This window comes from Varanus komodoensis, unplaced genomic scaffold, assembly GCF_004798865.1.
Source record: "Varanus komodoensis strain SLA01 unplaced genomic scaffold, ASM479886v1 scaffold22, whole genome shotgun sequence".
Taxonomy (NCBI): domain Eukaryota; kingdom Metazoa; phylum Chordata; class Lepidosauria; order Squamata; family Varanidae; genus Varanus; species Varanus komodoensis.
In genome coordinates this window covers 12,692,585-12,716,972 of record NW_025335606.1, presented here as the reverse complement: position 1 = coordinate 12,716,972, position 24,388 = coordinate 12,692,585, and the positions used below count along the sequence as shown (strand labels likewise).

Here is a 24,388-nt window from a genome sequence, read left to right as displayed (position 1 = left end):
ATTCAAGAGGGCTGAGGTTGGCATGGAAAGGAACTGTGAGGGGACTTTTCCCAAATGTCTGGAGCAGGAAGGACAGAAGGTGGATCAGAATCTACTGGTAGACCACTGTTTGCTTTGCAGAGCAACAAGAATTTTCAATTTTATGTTGTTTAAGAATGATGAAGCAAAAGTGCCCTTCTCTGTCTAAGTGAGACTGCTGAAATTAAGCAACCAAGTAAGAAATGAAATTAAATTTGCCAAGCCTGACGTCTGCCCCTCTGGAGCATCCAATAATATCAAAGTGATGTGGGAAGAACATACATTGGAGATCTCATGCTATTTAAGTAATGTCAGAAAGAGATCACACAGGAAGTGGTTTAATGGAATCCTAAGCATTGCCCCAGTGTCAAGAACTCTGCTTTAAATCAAGCTTGCTGTTATAAAAGACAAAAAAACCCAAAAAACACAGACAAAAAACCCACCATGGTTTCCCACTAAATACCAATACAAACACGTAACAAAGAGTATAAAAATTATCTGCTTAAATATATACAAACTCTGCTGTTATTTTTAAGGGGAACTTGTATATATATCTATATATATATCTGTAGTGACGAGGTGAGGAAGTTACATTTTATGTATAGAATATATTGCAACTGCCTGGGTAGAACTACTGTTAGCTCTATTGTGTGGCAAATTTTTGTACCCTTCCCCCCCAAAAAAGAAAACAACAACAAAAAAAAAAACCTGCCAATTATTGTTCTGAAGTAGAGAAGGCCCTTTTTTTGCTTTTGGAAAATGTGTGGGGGGGTCATTTTTCAGCAGAACTCATGCGTTTGGATTTAATGAAGGCCATTCCATGTGTCCTCATGTGGGTGTTTAAGGCAGCTTCCGTCTCAAAAGTCTTTGCACAAACTTTGCACTTCCTGTCGGACACGGTATTGTCAGGCTCCTCCTCCTCATGGCTGGGTTTATTTTCCTGCTGACTGTCTTCCCCTGATCCATTCTGTTTCGAAATGGGCTGAGGCTCTTTCAGCTTATGCACAATGAAGAGATGCCTGGAAAGAGAGACGTGGGAAGTATAACAGAGGCCGCATTCCCGGCACTGGTAAGAAGAACCATCGGATTTGTGCTGGGGAATATGTTCATGGAACTGAAGGAGATTCTCTGTCGTAAAGCCACAGACAGCGCATTTGTGAACTTTAAAAACATTGATCTTCAATTTCTTCAGTGGCTGAGTGATGGCACCTCGAGGGGGCCGGAACTCCAGCACAGGCTCTTCCAATTTGCGCTTTGGACTGGGAACCTGAAGTTGAGAACAGGTCCATTAAAAAAAAAAACCAGCCACAATCATGCAGGTGTTCTGAGGACGGCTACGCAATCATGCAATGTTCACGGCTTCCACATGTGGAAGAAGACAGAAGGGATGTTTAAGCTAGGGCTTATTTACAGGATGAAGCAAAATGATGGCGGTAGGTTCAGACGGACAGAAGGAAATGCTCTTTTGTTTTGGAGTGCCAAAATCAGTATGACTTTATCAGTCAGGAGAAAGTGGATGGGAGTTAAATTAGTCCTGTTTGGCTACTAGCTTTGGCCTTGAAAGGGAGGTGGCCTCTTTCTGAGAGTCTAACAAAAGAGTGGATGGTTTTGGGGGACATCACCCAGGTTGAAGCATCTTCCCTGAAGGTCAGATAGGGAGCCACTCATTTTGGGCAGGGGTCTTCTCTAGTGGGATACATTCCCTTGTCAGTCAGTTGTTCAGAAAGAGGGCATTTGTGACCACATATCTGCTTTTAATCTGATGCCCAGGCTGGGAGTTTGGTAGGAGCATTCTTGTACTTACTGCCCAATATCATCTCTGTTAAACTTTCTACTGTATGAGTCTATTGGGAAATTCATCAGTTAGACTCTACCAAATGTGGAGTCTCTGCATTGTTACTAACCTGCCATGAAAAATACTGCATTGCATTTAATAGAATATGGATCACTCAATCAATCATTCTTCTCCTTCTTGATGTCATCCAGATGTTTTGGACTACAAAACATCTGCAGGGCACTAATAGTGGGGGAACTTTGGGTTAGATGGACTGATGATCCTGACTCAGAGTATGAGGTAGGACATTAGGTGGCCAAGGTTTTGCAACCAGCCCAAATTCTGGTGCAAGAGGCAACCTAACACAGGGATTAGTTTGGTCTGCCTCTTAAGTACGTAGTACTAGCATAAGTCTGTGGATTACATTTGATACTAGTCTAACTTAAGTCTCATTCATTTCAATGGGTCTATTCTTAACAGGGCTAACACTGGATACAACTATCTTGTGATATCTATATCTGTGGATCCATTTTAAAAATCAGTATGGCTTAATAAAATAAAAAGATATATAAAAGTGGGCTCATTTCTTAAGCAGAAAACAAAATAGAATTGTTCCATTTGGACAGAATTTCTTTATCTTAGTACCCCTTCCAACATGGAATTGTTGCAAACACCCAGAATGCTAGTCAGATGGTATTCGAAATGTATTTTTTTTAAAGGGACAGACTACTGGAGAAACATGATATGCAGCGTATCTCACCTTGGCGTCTTCTTTGACTTCACTCTCTCCCACGTTGGTGGACTCGGTCATCTCTTTCACATCGGGCTCCTTAATGCCATGCATCAGCTGAATATGTTTCTCTAGCATCAATCGCTTAGTAAAAGTACGCCTTGAATCTGGGCAGTGCCTGAAGCAAATGCATACCAGAGTGTCAATAGGTACAATCAATTTTTGGTGCTACCGGAATTGCATGGGTACTAAAAAAAGAAAAGGGAGAGACTGACAATCACCATATGCATGGTCACAGTACACAGAATGTTTGAGCAAACAGAGAGACACCTTTCTGTCTGTTTATGATGTGGACGTACTACTGGCAAGAATCTGATGTACCTGTGCAGACAGTATCACAGGATTGCACTGATGCTTATGAATCACTGTACAGGCCTCATGATAAGACAGACCAATTTGTTGTTTCCAGGCCTAGGTTTGCTCCATCATATTTCTGCATTAGTTTACAGCTGCCTCCATTTTTGTGTTCCTAATATACTTTTTCTGGCAAAAGTATTCTATAATGATGCTCTTTGTGCACTCCCCCGTATTCACGTAAATGCTATTGGGTCTCTTATATGTATTTTGTTCAGAAAATTACATTCCAGCATTCCAAGAACTGCAAATATTGGAGGATAACTGCATTCCTGTTCAGATATGATTTGGGAAGTGCAGCCACCCCTGCTCAAGCCTATGTTTTAAACTGCTACCTGGCCCTTTGCTGCTGTGGAACACAACTGAATACGGACAGGTTCCAGAAGCTGCAAGGACAAGATGTGAAATGAAGGGACAGTGACAGGTTGACAGATCTCACAGCTCAAAACCCAGGAGGAGATCTCGGGAACATGCCAACTCAGGTTGTTTGCAGCTGCAAAACAGCTGGATTGCCATCACCTATCTTTTCCCTGAAACAAGCAATTCCCAAAAAAGGTAGCGACACTCCACTAGCCCAGAAAAAAAAGAAAACCAACCCAGCATTGATGGATGGAGATTTTTTCTTTTGAATTCATACACTGAGGAGGGGAGGAATATCAGGAAGCAAAGCCGAAGAGGAGCAGCTAGCCTCCCTTCGAGATGCAGAATGGCCCCAACCTGGAATGAGGACTGGTGCACTTAGTTTAGCATGAGTAACAGAGCAAGGTGTTTAGTTAATGTAATGTGCATATTTGACCTTTAGAGACTATTGTATAATATTCAGCAACAAGCAAACTTTCATAATAGATATGCAGGGGTTCTGTGGAAGGTGGATCCATCTGGAAAACCCTCTCCTCTAAAGTGTAAACCCACCAGTGGATACCTTCAGAAAAAATAGCACATTCCACATGTCACCGGACCTCATTGGCCAAACTGCAAGATTTTTTAAAATAGGAATAATTACCATAATAAATACCAATGAGATATTCACTTCAAGAGACTGTTCTCTGTCTGTCTCTCTTTGAAAAGGAACATTAAAAGCAGAACTTACGAGCAGGTGTAAACTTTCCTAATGCCTTTGTGCTTGATACGATTATGGCGGCAAAGGCTGTGTGATGAACTGAAGGATTTGTCACACTGTCGGCAAGGATGTTTCTTCATTTGCTTTAAGAAAAAGAGAGAAAACATTTCAGAAAAGAGGAGTACATTTAAACTCCCAAGTAAAGAGTCAGGTAGGACCCTTGGCAGTAAGGGTTTTCTGAACATCAGCTGCCACTGTTTAAAAGCAATGGCTGACAACAGATTTGGTAAACTTAAAGCAGACCCACTGAAATCATCAGGACTTGCGTAAGTCAATGGGTATAACTGAAATCCAACCCAGTATGACCACTAGGGGGTGTGAGGCTACGAAAAGACAGAAGTTTCCAGAAAGCAATACAAGTTCCTTTCTCTCTTCCTACAGCCATGTGATTCTGATCCAGTATAAATAAGTTGATGGGGTGGGTGGGTGGGGGGGTGAGAGAGAGAGAGAGAGAGAGAGAGAGACTCTCAAGGTCCTTACGCAACTGTCCAGATTCCAATTCTTAACTGCATAGACATCAATGGAGCCATGAAATAACTAGCCCAGATGGCAAACAGCTAAGACCAAGAAAGTGATCACCACAGCTAGAGAATCTGTACAGGGCTTGGTGCATGAAGACTTCCGAAGCCCTTGCTTATATCTGTGCAGTTTGCTCGTCACCAGGATCTTCCACAGAGTATCCACAGGCAGCAATGTACCTGCAGACACCTCTTCTGGCACCTGCCAGATTTTTAATGTGTTTTTAACTGGGCGCCTGGCATGCTGCAAGAATGGGCTGCCTTCCAGCGCCATCTGCATCTCCAAGAACAGAACTGGTGAGTGGCTGCAGCACAGAGAAGAATGCATTTAGCCGTCTGCCTCCCTCCACGAAATTACGCTACCCGTCCCAATTAGCCATCCTGTCCTCTTCAGCTTCTCTCTTTAAAATCCGCATGGGTGTTTCATTATAGCATCTCCCCACAAGGCCCTATTTTATCAGGTTTTCGCTGTCTCTACCAGCACTTTGGAGCTTATTACATTTTGTGATATTTCCCATATGGCATCTGTTGCATTCTCCCCATGCACACACACACACACCTTCCTGCTACCTCAGGCAGCAGAGTTGGCATGATTTTTATTAGGTTTGCTCATGCCTAGGGGTTTGTGCTGAATGTTAGTCAGGAAAAATTATGAGCTTTTCCTTTTTAATTTTGTTGCACTGAAAACTCTTTTCACAGCCAGGGGGTGTGGTGGGGCACCAAGAGCAGGCTTAGGAAAATGGCTGGTATTTGTTTTTAAACAAGTGAGACCTGTGTTAAAGTATTGGGATTCAGGGCCCCTGCCAAGTCCCCCTCCAGGATACTCCACTGTGATGCCACTGAGTATTCTGCTCCCTCCTCCCTACTTCAACAGTCAGTTAGCAACAGCAATTTTTTTCACTGTACTTTTTTAGTAGGGCTTGCTGAGCAATGGGCATAAACCTAGATTTCCAATGAAAAACAAATTTGTAAAGCAGTGGAATAAAGATTGATTTACTAAAGTTTTGTTAGTAAATCAGTTAGATGTCAGCCAGTCTTGGCTGCCAGTTCGGAACTTCCTTTTCTTGCAGCCAATTTAAAACAGCAATAGGGAATGCAAAGGAAAATACTAAGAGCAAACAATGTGTTAGATTTTCCTAATAATGAGTTAGATGTTTTATTATTAAATTAGAATATTTCCTTCAATATCTAAAAAGGACTCTTACTATGAGGTGTTTTGGTAACATGCAGGCTCAACCATTACTTTTAAATGATTAAAAATCATACATTCTTTCAATGGCCAACTGCTTCAACAGCACTTTAAGAACAGCTTGGGTTTAATCTTTCCTATTTCTTTCATTCATGGAAGCTACTGCAGAAAAGCACCTTTCCGTGTTCCTTCCTCATGTGAGATATGTAAACTTCTCTCTGAGTAAACAGTCGATCACAATCCCAGCATGTCCAGCCAGGATTGGGTACTTTTTTGGGATCTGCTTTCTTTACGGGCGAGGGTGACTTCTTCTCTGTCTTTTCTGTCCCATTGACAGATTTGGAGTCTTCTTTGTTGTGGCTGACCGAGTTCTGTGTGGTGGGCTTCGTGCTCAGTGGCAAATTGATGCCCAGATTCGGTGGCCCTTCCACACTTTTCAGTGTCCCATGCATAGACTTAAAAAAAGAAAAGAAAAAGGTGAGTCAGTACCTGCTTATTTAGAGAAGATGCAGTGTGCAATGATCAGATGACTTACAGCTCAGAGTGCAGGTGAAGTTCTACTGAATGCGATATCAACTACAGTTGATAATGACAATTTAGTTTAGTGGAACTGTAATTTTAAATGGCGATTTAGTTTCACTACATGCAATTACTTGGAAGCGAAGTTCCACTGAGTCAGTGGAGCCAAAGGCCACCTGCATCATTTCAAAGGTGGAAGATGGCGAGTCTACATCCCTTCCTCACACCATCGTGCTACACAGGGAGAACTGACATGTCAGAGAAAAACATTCTAGACTAGCTTCACCTTCCTATTCTACTTTTTAGATTCATTTTTTCCTGAAATGGATTTAGATGCATGAGCATGTGGGAGTTCAAGCCCAAAGAGGGGTTTGGCACCTATTGCATGTGCATGCAGAAGATTCAAGGACGTCCCCAGCAAGGGACTGTTTCTCCTTCTTCAGCAGCCACAAATCTGCCTTTTAGGCCAGGGAGCTGGACAGCAGCAGCAGTGGGAGTGGGAGCCATGCAGGAGTGACACCCTCCGCTGTGTCTCTAGAAAAGCCCTGGCCGCCCTTCTCCACTGCAAAGGCAGCCATCCGCAGAGCCGTTCTCAGCTCAAAGGCACTGCAGCGGGTCATACGCCAACGCCATCCCTAGAAGATATGCAAACAGGTGATCCCAGACTTGCTGCCTCAGTTAACCCAGTTCATCCAAACTTGTACCACCTCTCTCCCGTTTTCAATTTGGATGTAAACCAGCATCCCAAATACGAACCTCTAAGCTCCACTCACAGCTAAGTAGGGGAAAGCTTCTGTGTGACTACACGGAAGAAAGTGGTTTCATGAGCTGTTTGCCATGGCACTCCCACAGACAATTCTGGAGCATGTTTAGGGTACACACTCAATCCACAATCCTCCATGCACTGACAATGGATCCCAAGCTCCTTTTTGAGAAGCCCATCCAGCAATGCTGATACCTCACTGAGAACCACTGGTTCCTCAAGAACATTGTCTGGAAGCCACTATATGAAAACCTGTAACCTAAAGGTAAAATTCCAATGGGGGGAAATGCAGCTGGTTGCAAAGAGGTAACAGGAAATTACTTCACGTTCAAATTCCTATTATAAAAAATCAAAGTTATGTCACCCTCCCAGAGAAAATTTCAAAATAATAAAACTCCTGTGAGTAGTCAGTGTCAAACCCTGCTTCACAAAGTCTTGCAGAGTGTTTGTTTGTTTTCTAGTTATGGTAATTACATGTTCCTGCAATGCTGGAAAAGAAAACATCTCTGTAAGAGATTTTTATAACACTACTTTAATCCGGATGGAGTTTAAAAGTGCAATTCCGTGTAATTTGGGGAAGAGACTAATTGGTGGTACAGAATGCAGACTGTGCACACATAAACTTTCTCGGTTCAAGCTCCTAGCATCTGTAAAAGGATCTGGAAATAGCAGACAAGAAAAACTCTGCCTGAGACTGAAGAAAGTAGACTCAGTAATAAAGCAGTATCACATGGGTATAGTTATATTTCACCATCTTATTGAGTTCATGAGTCTGCAAGTCTCATCGTCATATAACCATACGCCCATTGTCATATACCTTTGGGGACTGCCATATAATTAATTGGCTTTCCCTTATTGCTGCACACAATAGCTTTGTATTCAAAATGAAATAAAGATTCCCACACACCTTGATATGATCCATCATAAGTTGTTTCTGTGCATACAAAAGTGAACAATCTGGACACTTGAAGACAGACACCTTCTGGTTTTCAATGTGTTGGTCAAAGTGGCGATACAGCAAAGGCTGCAGGGTAAACACGGTGTCGCACATGGAACACTTGTATATGATTCTAAAAAGAAGTTGAAGAACATCAGTGTAGTTTTTGTCTTAGAACAACTACACTAAAACTGTACAAAAGCTGGTGGGAATTGGTAACAACTTCAAGTTGTTTGCAGGTTCTCTTCCCCACATCAATGTGGAACAATTTGATCAATATCATCTTCCAAAGGGAGATGCACTCATACCTCAAAATTCTAAGAAACAAAGCAAGATGTTCATAAAAGCTTCTCCTTGACATCCAGCATCACTAATCCTGATGCTTTTAACCTAAGTGCTCCGAATTCACAGAAGACAGGCCTGAGTAGACAGAGCTGGTCCTATGGCCATCGTGGATGAGACGGCCAAGTACAAAACAGTGTTATTTATTTATTTATCCGATTTATGTCCTGCCTTTTTCCTACAAAGGGCTCAAGGCAGCTTACATCATTCTTCTCCACCATCTTCTCCCCACAACAACAACCCTGTGAGGTAGGCTGGGCTGAGAGTCTGTGACTGGCCCAAAGTCACCCAGTTGGCTCCATGGCTGAGCGGGGACTAGAACCCAGAGAGTCCAAGTCTGAGTCCCAGTCCCACGCTCTTAACCACTACACCATACTGGCCTTCATGTCAAGCTTTTCAGACACTGCTTTCATGCTTACAGTAAAGATGTGGAGGGGTAGTGGGACTGAGTCTGCTGGTCCTGTTGCAATGGTCTTGCCTTTTGCACATTCACTGGAAGGTCAGAAAGGTTTGCTCAGGTATGCGCAGCTGGATGCATGTTGGCATCCCTTTCTGACGTTCCAGCTAAGGAGCAGAAATCAGGAGCAAATCTGGCAGGGCACAGGGACACTGGGGAAAAAGCTAGCAAGTGTGATCCCTGCTCCATCCCTGCAAAATTTTTACCCTATATATGCTGGAGGAGAGCTTTGTGAATATCCTGGACTAAAAGAAAGGCAGACAGGTGGGTCCCAGATCAAATCAAGCCAGAGCTTTCACTAAAAGCAAAAATGACAAAACTGAGGCGGTCATACTTGGGAGCATCATGGGAAGGCAAGACTCCCTAGGGAAGACAATCACGCTTGGGAAAGTTGAAGGCAGAAGATGAAAGGGAAGACCAAATATGAGATGGATTGAATCCGTAAAGGAAACCACAGCCTTGAACTTGGGAGAGCTGAATGGGGCTGTCATGGAGAGGACATTTTGGAGGTCTTTCATTCAAAGGGTTGCCTTAAGTCAGAGATGACTTGACGGCACATAACAAGCAAGGAAAAGGTGCTGGCAACATCTAAAAGTCCTTACTGCAGCTCAACCAGTGGCAACGAGGCATTTAAATTCTAACGTATGCAAACAACTTTTTACAGAATTAAACACTGTGAAGATGTGTTTGCAAGTGATGGGCTTTTAAATGACTCCTTAAGGCTGTAAATCATTCTAGTGGTTTCAGTGCTTTTGATTAGCATAGAGAGAAGATGTTTGCTGCTAATAATGAAGAACGATCAGCCACTTGTTTGAACTGGCACTGAAATGTTGCCTGAGGCATATTCTGAGGCAGGTGTTCTTCCTCAGGTGAAACTGCTTGGGGATGTGAAGGGCAGCCAAAGGAATTTTGATAGACCAGCAACAATTCTCGGGAGGCTTTTGCACAGGCCTGTGTCTATACGTAGTTAGAAATATTACAGTCATATCTACAGCTGTGCATTATATGTTACAGCTTCACATTAAAGTTTTTTGGCTTCTCTAGACTTCCCCAGCCTGGTGCCCCTGATGCTGGATTACAGTTCCCACAACCCAGCAAGGCCAATGGCTTCCTGCCCTAGGGATGATGGAAATTGTAGTCCAGCACATCTGGAAAGCAGTGAGTTGAGGAGGACTACCTTGTGTCTCCTGAGCCAAAATCAGGGAAAGACAAAATTCCACAAGAGTCCTACATGGAAGTCAGTTATCCATGAGAAAATATGGGCTGATTTCATTCAAGACCTTTCCAGTACACTAAAAATAAATGACATCCTGCTTTTCTGGTAACTTTCTTGCAGGGAACAGTGCTTGTTAGCAACAGCATCTACTTAAGAAGGGAAAGCAAAAAAGCTGTGGAGAAGTTGTCTTATTTGGGCAGTTATCATGTTTGGAAATGGAGACATTTTTAAAATCTCGTAATACAAGGGTCTCATGAGGCTGCAGCAAGTGCAAATCAAGTTTCACTTCTATGGCCAACGCTGTCATTGCTCTCAAGTGCTAAATATAAATCAAAAGCCAGCGTAGGGTAGATGTTTCACAGACCGCGCAAGGTCAACAAGGACAAACAAAGATAGCTTGAGGCATCCGAATCGTGAAGCAGAAAGAGGGGCGCCTCCTTGTCCTCCTGAATCCACAATCTAATAAAGAGCTGCTTTGAAGGAAAAGGCACGCCTAGAACAAGACCATCCTAGCCACCGTTATGCTTTCTCCTTACGGAGATCCCTGGGCAATAGAATATTAGGTTTCTGGGAAACCCAGAGGATCCTTCGACAGCATCACTGCAATACACCTTGTATCAGGCTAGGCAAACCTTTTTTTCCCTTTTGGCCAAGGACCATATCCCCTGTGGGAGTTCTGTTGGGAGCTCCAGGTCAGGGAAGAGTTCACAGAGGGCTAGTTGCCCCTTTTCTCTTTCTGCCACCCCTTTTCTCTGTCTGTGTGCATCTCTGTCTACCCCTTCCCTCCCATCCACTTCTCATACAGTGGGCTACCAAAGAAGGGACAAAATGCCCCCCTTGCTTTAAAGCATTACATCGGAATATTTGCATTTAAGATATTAAGAAAGAAAGCTATTTTGTCTCATCATAACTTGAAAATGTCATGCAGGCAAGGACCAGGCACCTGGCTTTCAGGGGATGAACTGAAGGCTTTGCAGTAACAATTAGACTGGGGAGGTTCCTTGTATTTGTGTTACTGGGGGAGAACTTGATAGAAATAAAAGTACTTCAGGATATCATTCATACAACTTAAACAACAAGCACACATTAAATCATTAACCATTCATTTCCTTCTACTCTGACTAACTTACAACTCTTGACTTGTTTTCACGCGCTTACACATCACCGTCACTTCACTTTCACTCCCTCCATCCAATCCAGTGGATAGAATGGTTGTTTAGTTGCCTACATCTGCAACTACAGATGCAGCTGTCATCTGGAAGCTGCTACCCCATCCCAGGGTTGGGATGAAATCCAGCAGAATCCATCCTTCAAGCATTGCTGGACTTCCTCTTCTGTTCGGCTCTGCCTTGGAAAGCAAGCTGAGCTGAGAGGGAGTATGCGGACAGTCACGGAACAATGGTTGTACAACTTACCCCGTGGAAGAAGGACGCTCCTTGCACAGTGGGTGGGACTCAATTCATGATGAGTGCTGCACAAACATTGTGTGAGCTCACCAGGAACTTGGACTCAGGGCTGTGACAACATGGACCAGAGTCCAGGGAGCTGAGCCCAGTGGATTCCCACACCCCAAACAGATCCCTCACACATCCCTACTGAAGACTCCCTACAATGTTTCAAAAGCTAGGGCTGCCTTCCACAGCTTGATGCCCTCCAGCAGTTTTGAATGACAGCTCCCATGATCCCTGACCATTGGCTATGCTGACTAGGGCTGATGGGAATTACACTTCAAAGCATCTGGAGAGCAGCAGATGTTGGGAAACAGTGATAGGACATTACACCTGGCTGGCAAAACTAAGGAATTGCATGTTTCCTTTTTTTTCCCGAGTTCCCACAGCTTGATGAAATCTGCCCACAGTTGCTAGGGGGCATTTGCTTAGCTTTCTCTATGCAGTGAATGCCCTGGGTGTCTGACAGTTTGCCCCAGAAGTACTCTTCCTGTATGCGTAGAATTATTTTTACATTCTGTGCTGTAGAAGGACTTCTGAGGGCAGCAACATCCAATCCATGTTGCATACGAGCCATATGTACTAGACAAATTCATATTTAGGACCACGCAATCACGAAGTTCAGCAGGTTCACTACAAAGAGATCAGTGCCTGTCCAATACAGAGATGCATTTGAATATTACATCTGTGTAGCTGGAAGGATTTTCCTCTCTGGATGGGTGGAGCAGGAAGACCTTCCTTGGAGGCCTCCCCCTCTCCTCTCTTGCTTCCCCTGTATCTATGGTGATTCTCTGGAGGCCTTGCTTTTCTCCCCTTCCACTTCTCACTCTGTGGTGATGATGATCTCCTGCAGGCCTTTAACTTTAATTTTTAAATAACAGTCTTTATGGCAGTTTATTTTCAAGTAGGGGTTGTTCTTAACTTGGATATTCATAACCCAGGAACTGCCTGTAGCTATTTCTTAGCACAATCAGTACAATGTTTCACGGCATGGAAAACAAAGCTCAGTATTGCTTACTTAGGTTCCCCTATCTTGATTCCAGGGTGCTGTGTATAGGCATGCGAGTGTGTGCTGGGCGCTGACTTGAAGGCCATTGGGCAGATGGGACATTTGTAGAAGACTTCACAGTGAGAACCTTGAATGTGGGACTTGAGTGCTGCCACATCAGAGTAGACCACGTTGCAGTGGATGCAGCTGTAAGAGAGATGGAGAGTCATTTCAATACTTTCTGTTGCACATCATGGAAAAAGAAACCAATTGCATTGCTACAAGATGGGGAACACTTGGCTCAACAGCACTGCAAGTGAGAAGGGTCCCGGAATTGTTATAGCTCACAAGCTGAATATGAATCAACAATGTGATGTGGCTGCAAAAAGGGCAAATGCTATTTTAGGGTGCATTAATAGAAGAATCACTTCCAAATCCCATGAAGAACTAGTTTCCCTTTACTCAGCACTGGTTAGGTCTCATCTGGAGTACTGTGTCTAGTTTAGGAAAGATGCAGACAAGCTGGAAAGGGTTAAGAGGAGGATAATAAGGATGATCCAGGGACTGGAAACATTGCCCTGTGAAGAGAGAGTGAAAGAACTGGGCAGAGCCTTGAGAAGAGACGACTGAGGCTATATGATAGTACTCTCCAAGTACTTGAAAGGCTGTCACAAAGAGGAGGGACAGGACCTCTTCAGGATCATCCCCCAGTGCAGGACATGGAATAAGAGGTTCAAGTTACAGAAAGCCAGATTCCAGCTAGATATCAGGAAAAATGTCCTGGCTGTTAGGCATTTGTTCGTGCTGTTAGTATGTCAAAGGAACCAATGACCTAGGGAGGTTGTGGGCTCTCCCACACTAGAGGCAACTGGACAGCCATCTGAGAGCGATGGTTTCACTTGGAGTTCTGCACTGAGCAGGGGCTTGGGCCCACTGGCTCCTTCCTTTTTGATTCTATGGTATTACAGGGTCTAAAGCAGGTGTGGGCAAATTCTGGTCTTCCAGTCATTTTGGCTTATGACTGTCCTCACACCTGAGCATTGCACACAGAACAGCATCCCACCAGGGGAAAGCGAAAGGATGGGAAATGTCTTGGGATGCTTACATTCTCAAAGGCTTATCATCAAAGGTTCTCCTTGCAGACACAGCTCCCAACCACAGATCAGTTCTGCACACAGGAAAATTCTTGCAAGAAATGAATTTGCATCAGTAAGTGGAGAAGGAGACACCAATTCCTCTTCAGCAGTGCAAAAGGGGAGAGAGAGCTGGCCCAGGCCATTTTGCCACTCAAATCAGTGCATCATATAACTTGAGAAACATGTCCCAAATTTCTTTGCAAGCCAGCATGTGATCTTGGGCTTATGAGAGCACAGCATAGCTTTGCACCACAGAACACTCAGCAACATGGCACGGGGTCCTGGGGTGCCCCTCTCTGATGTCTTCAGAAAAAGAAAGCCAACAAATGGCAGAACGAGCAGAACAAAACTGTTTTTCTCTTTAAGGGCGACTGTTCACATATGCTGCTTGTTAATATCAACAGGAAGACAGCCTGCTATTTTTCAGCCAAGGCTTTGATGGGAACGGTTGTTAAAAAGTAGCACAAAGAGAAAGACTTGGGAAGTTTTATAAGGCATGTTTAATTTGTTATACACCATCAGAACAGCCAAAAGTAAAAAGAAAAAAGTTAAGTGGGAGGTTTCCACTGTAGCACAAGCCTTCCCTTAACACTTTCAGTCTGCTAAATGCCACACCTGCACTTTCCTTGCTCCAAAACAGGGTAGAAAAAGAATTAACTTAGTTGCGCTTTAATGCTGGCTGGAGTTGCTTTTGTTGTTGCTGCATTAAAGACACATAGTGGAAGCTGCTTTATCACTGAAAAGCTGAGCTATCTGCCAGATTTTGGAAGCTAAAGCTCTGAACTGTTCCTATCATAAGCTTCCTTAGGAACCAACATTGGAGCAGGACAGGCAGAAATGAATAGGGCTTTCAATGAATAGCAACAGCTCAAGCCCATAAATACTTTTAAAAAACTACGTTTATTTTTCAGGAACAAATAACAGCAGAATGTGCTGCCTTAATCCTACATTGCAGTTAATCTTAACTATACTTAGTAGAAATCATGGTTTGAAGTTGGCTGTTTGCATAACCATGAACTAAAGATGAACTAAAGTTTGCTGGCTTTCAAACAGGACAAGCTGCAGCTGATCGAGAATGGACGTGAAAGCTTCTGAGAGGCTCCTTCTGGCAATGCTGGAAAAGGAAGAGGCAGTGAATATCCACACAGCAGCTCCTGTATGTGGAGGATGGAATTTCTGTAGAGATGTTCTGGTGCCTGAGAACAGCAGATAATCTATCGACACTTAAGATCCCCAAATAATTGTAATTCTGTTCTTGCCACAATTGCCTTTTATCATGTTGTAAACTAAGCAATGAGTAGTTTAGAGCTATGGTGTACTTCTGGGAAAACACCAATCAGATTGATTCAGAAGGCAAAAAAAGAACCTCGTAAGTATCTTCCAAAGAAATATTTTCCGCCACCTCTAATCAACAGCACATGCGAATGGGAAGAGGGAACCCTTCCTCTGTACCCTGGACCATGACCAGGGGGGCTATTATTTATCCCTCTTAGTGCGTGGCAGCAAAGGAGTTATAGGACATATTCCTGTCTAAATGCACATACAATTGCACCTTTAATAGTTTCAAAATATTTTATTATCATTATTATATTATATTATATATTATACTGACCGGAATCCAACTCTTCGAGTATAATGGAGGCAGTTCTTTGTGACATGGGTCTGGAAATGGACCGATCTGCAGATTGCACCACATTCAGGACATGTGTATGGTGATTTATGCTGATGAATTCTCTGATGAGATGCAAAACTGCACAGATTTGGAAGCAACATCTGGCATATACCGCAGGTCTTCTACATAATAAACCAAAACAGATGTGGTAATAAGCCATTTGCCTTAGATGCACATTCTATTTTACAGAGGTGGGCATGATTCAAAGTGAACTTTTAAATAAATAGTATAAAGTACTATTAGGGCCATGGCAAAAAAATAAAGGCAACTAATATCTACCATTGTTTATCATTGACTTTCTGCTTGTCTCTACATCTAGAATAAGAAGAACAGAGCTCCTACATTACAACCTGTCATATGCAGGTAGCATCCTTCTTTACCCTTCCTTCTGCCACCCCTCTTTCCCTTCTCCCCTAAGAACAGAACTTTAGGCTGCAAGCTCTTTGGGGCAGGGACTTGCCTTCTTTACTTAAGTCATAAATGAACCACCATTAAAAAACATTGAGGAAAAGGAGAAAACATTTCCCTTTTATTCAAGAAGAATAAAACCTTGTAGTAACTACTAATTTAAAAAATCGTTTTAAAAACAATAACTATGACCCTGTCATCTTATGATTCATCATACTAGCAAACATGGGGTAAAAGCTTACTTAGGGTCTCATGGCCTCTGCAGGGAATCCAATAATTAAACCCCATCAGACATCTTCAAGGTTTACTGATTTTGTATTTATCCCATCCTTCCTCCAAAGATTTCACAGCAGTGTCCAGCAGTGTGTGTGGCCCTGCTCAGCCATTTTATCCTCACAATTCTGGTTAAGGTGAGAGAAAAATGACTGGCTCAAGATCACCCAATAGGGCTTGTGGCTGAGCAGAGACCTGAAGCCAAGTCTCCCCCGTGTAAGCCTGCTTGCGAATCACCACATCGTATACACGGGCTTGTTTGTACTTCTGGAGATAAGCTGTTTTAGATCTTGCTAAAACCTGAACGGCAGATTATATTGGAGTTCTACTTCCAACACTTTGAGCCCTTGGGAGGAAGGGCAGGTTGAAGGCGTAACAATAGACAACGAAAAGACAATGTCACTGAATGTAAAATTGACCTTACCTTTAAATAAAATCTCCTATGGACATGTACATATTCTATAGCAGATTCTTCACTGGAGCACCATCTAGTCCCCTTTCTCTTCCACAGCAGCCCCCACTATCTGTCCAACCTCTTCTGGATATAATTTAGGCCACAATCCCAATCACATTTACTTGAGATAAAGTCCCATTAAGTTGCAATGGAACTAACGGCTGGAGCCAATGTGTGCAGCACTGGACAGATAAAGGCCCAGTACACAGAACACGGAGAGCTTAGAACCCGAAGATTCTGTCTATTCGCTCACTTAACAGAGGTGCTCATGGTCAAAGTCTGAGGCAGCCATTCATTCCAAACAGGGAATTGCCCCGCCACATTGCCCTTTTCTTTCCCAATTTACCCCCAATATCCTGGGACTACTTGAGCATGCACAGTCTTCAGTATGGCACCACCAGCAGGTTGCCTTGCAACATACTTCTTGGGGTGGTTTGCATTTCTCAAGATAAGTATTTTGGTAATGCTCTCCCTCCATGTTTTTCACTAGTTCCATTTTAGTACCAAAACTACTATTATTATATTACATTTCTAGACTGCTGTAGCTAAAGCTCTCTTTACAATATGACATAAAAACAATAAAATAAAATACAATGCATACAACTATTGGCATCCAGCCACCCAAATTTGCTGTTAGGAGGAGAAACTCATTTAGTTCAAACGTTAGTATGAATTGACCTCTAATGTGCCCTTCCTCAATCAACGCATGAACCAAAAGGCAAGGCATTTCAATATTTGTTTAATATTTGAACTTCTTCTGTATTTAAATTCCCTAATTAGAGGCAAATATGCACAAAGCTGCATCTTTTAGTGAAATAACATATGAACATACAGTATATTTAAATATATATAACATATGAACATATAAATAGCATATGAACATGCATTATATATTTTCCAAAAATGTTCGGACTAGAAAAAGTTGATAAACAAAGATGTATATTAAGAGAAATGTGCACAAAAATGCATACAATTTTTCATGTAAACATTAAAAACACCAGGGCAATTCCCCAGCCCCTGGCAATTGTGGAAACAGGATGGAACAAAGATTATAAAAAACAAATAACTGGAAATCAAAAAGGGCAAACTTGTCCAACTATACATAGTTGTTTTGTTTTTTAATGCATCTTTAAGAAAACATGCACCTTAGATACAATAGACTAGTACACCATAGAGTGCGACATGCTACACATTTCTCTGTAATGTTCCAGTTGCTTACGTGGAGGAAGCTGACTGCATTACCACCTATAGTCCTACATGTACAATCCGGAATTCTACCAGCGTCTTCTGGGTACAGTCTGGTATTAAGTCTGGAGATAAGCGAGAAAGAGATTCTGCTGCAGATAATCCACAGGTAATGTAGCCACCTGGAAGACTTGCCATGCACCTTCTCAAGTATAAATTGATACAGAAGCTAGCTACCTTTTCAAATCAAGGTTTTAGCTAGCTTGGAACTACACTAGGAAGGAGAAGAGGGAGAGGCAGTAGCAGGAGAATACAACATCAGGGCCCACTTGTTGAACAGGCCTCCTCTCTGGCCTCCCCAAACACAAGCCAAATGACATCAGCGAACATCAACAGCCGTGTGGGAAGGAACTCCCAGCTGCTGATGGCCTCCTACCCCATTGGAGCAGGTCGTGTTGTTCAGCTTTGCTCCTCGAACATGTGGTTCTTGTTTTATGGGTTGTGTTTAAAAAGCACTATAAGTCACACAGAGGTCTTGGTGTGAAAAGAACCTCCTTCCACCCTGCTCTGAAGTGCCCTTGAAAGATGGATTGAAAAAAGTCAGACAATGAGAAGACAGGAATAGAAAGATCACCTCTGCACTTCCTCCTGCCCTGACTGAGCATGGGCAACTTAGATGCCTCAGAGCTTGGTGGCTTCCACAAAACTCAGGACAGAAGCTAAATAGTCTTCCTTTCTTCTAAATTAAAAGTCCTGCAAACTTGGGAAACCCAACTTGAGAAGGTCTGGCAGTAGAAAGCAGTTCCAGCATGGTGTTGTAAGGGCAGTACACCTGGTTCACTTTCCCCCAACACACACCCTTCTTCAGGAAGTGACAACAGATGGAGGTTAGGTGGCAGTTTTGGTCTCACATGGGCACTGTCCAGAACTTCAACTTCCTTCTCTTTGGCATGAATTCACCTGGTCTCTCTCATCCTCTCTTTCTGTTACACGTGCTGTAGGTAACATAGTGACCTAGAACCCATGGTCTGCTAGACGCAGTTCAACTATTAGGGGCCATCTCAGCAGTAAGGCCTGTATTCATCATAGCAATATGATCCTATCTATACAACTGTGGTCCAGAGGAACCCCCCCCCCCCCCCCCCCAGTCGAAGCATTTCTCATGCTGTGATTCTGTGTGATATAATTATTTCCAATGGGCACTGTGGCACCTTCTATATTTGGCCGTTTGCTCGCCCATCTTCTTCTGAGGCCCTACAATCTATGACTTTGGTTTTGACTAGTCATTCTGGGAACTGTATCCTAGACCAGTGGTGACAGAGGCAGCCCAGATAAGGTAGTGGCTGAACCATTGTTATGCTATTCAGGTAGCTGGAATCAAGACAACTTCCAGAATTGGCCCTTTGTGCTGAAGAAACTATTTTGGGGCATATTTAGGGAAGGGGTCCCAGGATTAAGCCACAAAATAGCACATAGGAAACTCAACAAAACAGCAACTATAATGAGACTGCCAAGAGTATGTAGAGAGAGAGAGAGAGCGAGCGAGCGAGCGAGCGAGCGAGCGAGCACACCCAAAATAAAATATACAGTCAATTCCAGAGAGTAATTAATGTTAATTGTCACAGTGGGTCTACAATCACAAATTCCTCCATAAAACAAATAATTTGCAATGCAAATATGGTAATACCAATGGTATCTTAACAGTTCAAAAATAGTAATATGCATGTATCCAAACAGTCCATGGGTGGAATACATGAATAAAAGTCCTGATGTAGAAGAAAATGCTGTAAAAATGTAGAAGGAAGTTCTCCCATAGGTAGACATATCCTGACTCTCAAGAGAGATGAATGCAACTTGCAAAATTACGCCTCTCTAAAGGTTCAATCTTAGGCAAGTTTAGATGGAAAAAAGGCCTACAGTTCCCAATCTGTCACAGCCAATCATAGACTTTAGTTGTAAGAATCAGAATTTAGTTGTATGAATTACATAACAAGTGGATTTGCCACTACAGTCTGTTTAACAAGTTAGCACAGCAGAGTCTTGCATTACTGGAATTAAGCAGACAAATCACTCCAGCGACTAAACAGCAACCATGCTAACTAGTTGCTCTTATTCATCTGCGACTTTAGTTACGTGTTTCTCCTCTGGGCTACCCGGATACACACATACTATCCTTGCTGAATTAAATATTGCATCATTATGCTCTCTGGAGTTGACTATGTATTTTATTGAACGATTTTCTCTTTTTGACCTGGAGACACTTTAAGCAGGGATCCAATTATTTCTAGGAGCGATTTATACCCTGCTTCTCAAACTAGTTTTCTTTTAGTGTAAACTGCTATGGAAAGATATAATAACAATAAACTATAATATGAAGATTGAATGGAGCACTAAAAAGAGCAGCAGCAAAAAACTCCCAGAAGAACACAATAAAAACAGCAGAGTCAATCATGAAATGCTTTCTAGAATGAAAATGTTTTCTAATGCCATCTAAAAGCGCAAAGGAAGGCAGCTTGTCTTATCTCCCCAGGGAAAGAATATTACAACTATGGTGCCGCTACTGAGAAAGCCCTATTTTTGCAACTCACTAATCAAATTTTGGCTAATGAAAAGACAGGAAGCTGCAGCTCTGATTCAGATACTCCAGCCTGAAGTGATCACAAAGCAGTCCTTAAAATAACCTTTAAAATCCTAAAAGGGTTTTAATATTTTTAGTGTATAATTTTTGTATGATTTTGTATGTTTTTGTTTTTGTTGTGAGCCACCCTGAGGCTTTGTTGTGATGGGGGCGGCATAGAAATGTTTTAAATAAATAAAATAAATAATAAATAAATAAAAGGCCTGGGATGAGAATATCAGCATTTTGAACTGAACATAGAAAGGAAAGAGCATTATCTAATCTAAGTATTATGACTCTCCAAATCATTGGCTTCTTCACAAGTTTTGCAGTTCTGGATGAATCTGCATCTATTCTTTTGGAAGATGTGGGTCATGAAAAAGTCCTCCAGCAGAAGGATTTGTCCCTGAGTGACCATACTTTCTGCATTTATGAATGAAAAGGAGCTTCTCCCATTACTACGTATGTCCTAAACATGGGGGCCACAGTGTCCATGCTGCTGAACACAATCACTCCAATACAGCTAAAGAATCCCATGGATCAGGTGCCATCACATCGGTTTTGCTTCCCCTTTTTTCTTTACCCAGCCACAAAGATCCCACATTTTCCTCATGGATACCATCCCTTGCAAACGGAAGGAGCAACGATCAACAATCACTTTTCTGGGGGAGAAACTCTAGGGCAAGTTACACAAATGTTAAAGAGAGCCACATTCTTTGTAAGAAGCATTAAAAGAAACACCAAAATTTGTAGACTTTTTGATAGTTTGGAGTGGGAAATCCTGGCAAGATTTTACCAACTATATGCTCTGTCGTAGATTTGTACAAGAATGCACTCCAGAAAGGTATTGGGATTGGAATCCTCCTAGTTTAGTGCTGAAAATTGCAAGTACAAGGTTTGCCCCAAGTAACAGAGTTCTTCCCTGTATAGGCAGCAATTTTATTTCATGCAAGTGTACAGAATAAATTTGCAGGCAGGTTTGTAGCCCTCTCCATCTCCTCCAACCCAAATGCCGCAGCAACAAAAGAACACATAATGAGGCTGAGAGACTTTTCCCAACAGAACCCTATTCTGTACCAGGAACAGATGTAAATACCGCTGCAGAATATGAAGTTCACCCTCTTCTACCATCACACCCCCCCCCCCGCCGCGCTTCCTCTCTCTCACATACACAAACACCTTAACCCACCCAATGTACATTGCCTTTTCTGTCCCTTGGCATTTTTACCTGAGCAGTTACAGTGTTTATGAACATTCCATGGTATCACAACCCAGCCAATGGCTAGGGAAGGCTTAGAAACTGGCATATAATAGTCAGCCTGTGTTTTACCTTATTTTAGTCTTTTAACTTCCCAATTAACTTTTTAAAAAACAAACTCACAAAAATATTGCTTCGGAATATAACATACCAGTGCTTTACTCTGATATGTCGAGTATCATTGTAGCCACAGGAAAAATTAACCTTAATACAATTCCATGTTAGGAAAGGATAGAAAATTAGTCCATCTAGAACAGCCATTAAGCACACGAGAAGCTGTGTCAAGCACGTCACTGCCACAGAGCAAGAAATAAGAGCTATTAATGACCACTTTTCAGCAGTATTTATGGCAGCCTACAAACCACAGTGGACATGTCTTTATGCGGACTTCGCACATTAAGAGCTGAAAGGAAAAGTGTCCAAACTGATGAGGAAACTTTACACAGAAATTTAACAATGGGAGTATATAAAGAATGTGTCAATCAATTCACAAATGAAATAGATTCTAATTCAAGCATATAGCAACAGTTTCTACAACTAAGACAAGCACTTGTTAAAAGCAGATCACGGTTTCAGTAATTGATTTTAAAAGCAAACAAACCCAAAATATAAGGTTTTACAGGCCAAAGAGGCAGCACTCAAATCTCAATGAAGAATTGCATATTATTTTTCTGCTTTGACACAGTTTTCTGTGAGCACAACAGCTTGGCAGTTTTTACAATGTTCTTGGTATAAGTTTGGAATATAGTTCAAAGCTTTAGTCCTTCTTCATGGGGCTCTCAGTTTTATCTCCTCTTCTTTCAGTTTTCCTGATTATTTACATCCACGTTTAAAATATGCCATCTTAGAGGCAAGCTCCACCTAGCAAATGCTGCTGTTAAATTGCCCTACTTTGTTCCATTTTGGAATGTGATGTTCATGAAAATTAGTTGCTACTGATCTTAAATGGGCAGCTTGGAGAACATGGTACCCATTACCAAACCAATCATACCTACCAATCATCTAGTGAGGCCTGACATGTGTGTTACACTCCTTTCCCCATTTTTGAAGTTCCACAACTTAGAGGTTTGTCAAGCCTCTGCTAGGCCACCACAGACTGCTGACAGGTTGGCCAAACATTCTTCTTTGCAAAGGACAATCCTTTATTTGAAGGGTTCCCCTGTCCAGTTTCAGTTTAAAGATAAAGACCCATAAGAATGGTCAATCCACAGTTTGCATAGAGCTCTCCCAGTCAATCTTTCACATTATGGTGAGATGTACCATAGTTCTCTTGAAACTTCAATAAATATTTGTACATTATTAGCACAAACAGAGTTTATGTAATCGCTGTCCTCTTTTGTCCCCCCGCCCCACTTTTTTTCTTTTCTTGGTGATGCCTTTCTTTCTTGTTGAAGATTTGTGATTGGCCATCCTAAAACAGAGATTATCCAAAGGTAGTGCAGTGGTACCTTGGCAAACTCAATCCATTCCAGGACTCTGGTCATGACCCAAATTGGTCGTGAGCCAAGTCAAATTTCCCCATGAGGTTCAATGTAAATACTTATTTATTTATTCATTCATTCATTTAGAAAATTTGTTGGCCATCCATCAGAGTCATCTCTGGATGACTTACAACATTACTTCAAATCCTAAATAAAATAAATTAACTATTCTATAACTAACTTATTAATAAGGTTAATCCGTTCTGTAACTATTTTTTTTTGCATCAGCAAAATGTGAAGCAAAGTGACAAAGAACAACAAAGATGGCAGCCATCTCCCCGCCCCCCAAAATGACCGCGATCACGCCTGTCATCCCTGCACGTGCCCATCATCCCAGCGTGCTGGGGGGGGGGGAGAGACGGGCGCGAACGCGGGCACGCTGGGGGGGAAAGATGGGCACTAACGCTGGTGCGCTCTGGGGGGGAGATGGCGCGATCGTGCTGTGGTGGGGGGAGATGGCCGAGATCGCAGTTGCTCTCGTACAGGAAAGAAGGGCGCAATCACAGGTGCGCTTGTGCAGGAAAGACGAGCGCAATCTCAGCCATCTCCCCCCCCCCACCCCCAGCACTATCACAGCCATCTCCCTACTCAGGGGGGTGGGGAGATGGCCACGAGTATGGTCACCACCCAATGCGGAGTTCGCAACCTGAGTCAAAATATTTATGAAATTTTTGTTCGTGACCCAATTTGGTCGTGAACTGAGGCATTCGTGAGCCAAGGGACCACCGTATTTGGTGCACTACTGTCCAAGGATGTTGTCCAGTCAAGGATGCAAGGATGCATTCATACCACTAACTCTACTGCAATGAGGGAGACATGTTGCAAGAAAGGTACAGATAGATACCAGTGATCTTTCTGAAGCAACTAAGCTTGATTTAATGTAAAATTAGATCTGTAAGTGAGAGATGTATAGTGCTGCTTTTGGAAAACCAAGATTGACTTCCTTTCATTTAGGGTTAAGAGACCCTGAAAGACTTGGGATTAACTATAGTGAACCAACCAAGAAGGAGGTAGCGAACATAAACAGAAGGCAAGTTGATTTTTCAGGCCATTCCCCACCTTTCTTCTATTGTCATATAAACACCATGCTAAGTCTATCCTATTCAATGGTGCTTCTAATTAACAGAAATAGTTTTATACGTTTTATCCCACTGCTTCTGTCCTGTATGGCTTGTTGTATAAAAATGTCCTCCCATTTATTTCAATTAACCAAAGTCTGGTTTTGATATTTACTAGGATTTAATGGTGGGAGCAGGGAAAAAAAGTGGGATTGGCCTATTTTAAACAAAATAAATAAAACACAATAAACAGGGCTATGCAAATTTTGGGCATGGTTCCATACATTGAAAAAATGGGGATCAATCTCTCATTCGTGTTCCATCACAATAGCTAAACCTGATAGCAGGACATTCCCATTCACAGTAATTCACATGCACAGACATCCACTCTGGAAGCCTTCCCCAACCTGGGT

General features: G+C 42.4%; 1 protein-coding gene across 4 annotated transcripts in view; it reads right to left on the bottom strand.

Annotated features, from left to right (window-relative positions):
* Window positions 1-790: 790 nt before the first annotated feature.
* The window catches only part of ZNF532 (zinc finger protein 532), a 63,841-nt gene continuing 40,243 nt past the window's right edge, over window positions 791-24,388 (bottom strand). For all 4 annotated transcript variants that reach the window (XM_044431312.1, XM_044431314.1, XM_044431315.1 and 1 more), the window contains 7 exons: window positions 15,182-15,363; window positions 12,464-12,640; window positions 7,953-8,115; window positions 5,940-6,218; window positions 4,027-4,139; window positions 2,553-2,700; window positions 791-1,285 (listed from right to left, as the gene is read on the bottom strand). In XM_044431312.1, the coding sequence (XP_044287247.1) occupies window positions 791-1,285; window positions 2,553-2,700; window positions 4,027-4,139; window positions 5,940-6,218; window positions 7,953-8,115; window positions 12,464-12,640; window positions 15,182-15,363 (1,557 nt within the window). The remainder of the gene's footprint in view (window positions 1,286-2,552; window positions 2,701-4,026; window positions 4,140-5,939; window positions 6,219-7,952; window positions 8,116-12,463; window positions 12,641-15,181; window positions 15,364-24,388) is intronic.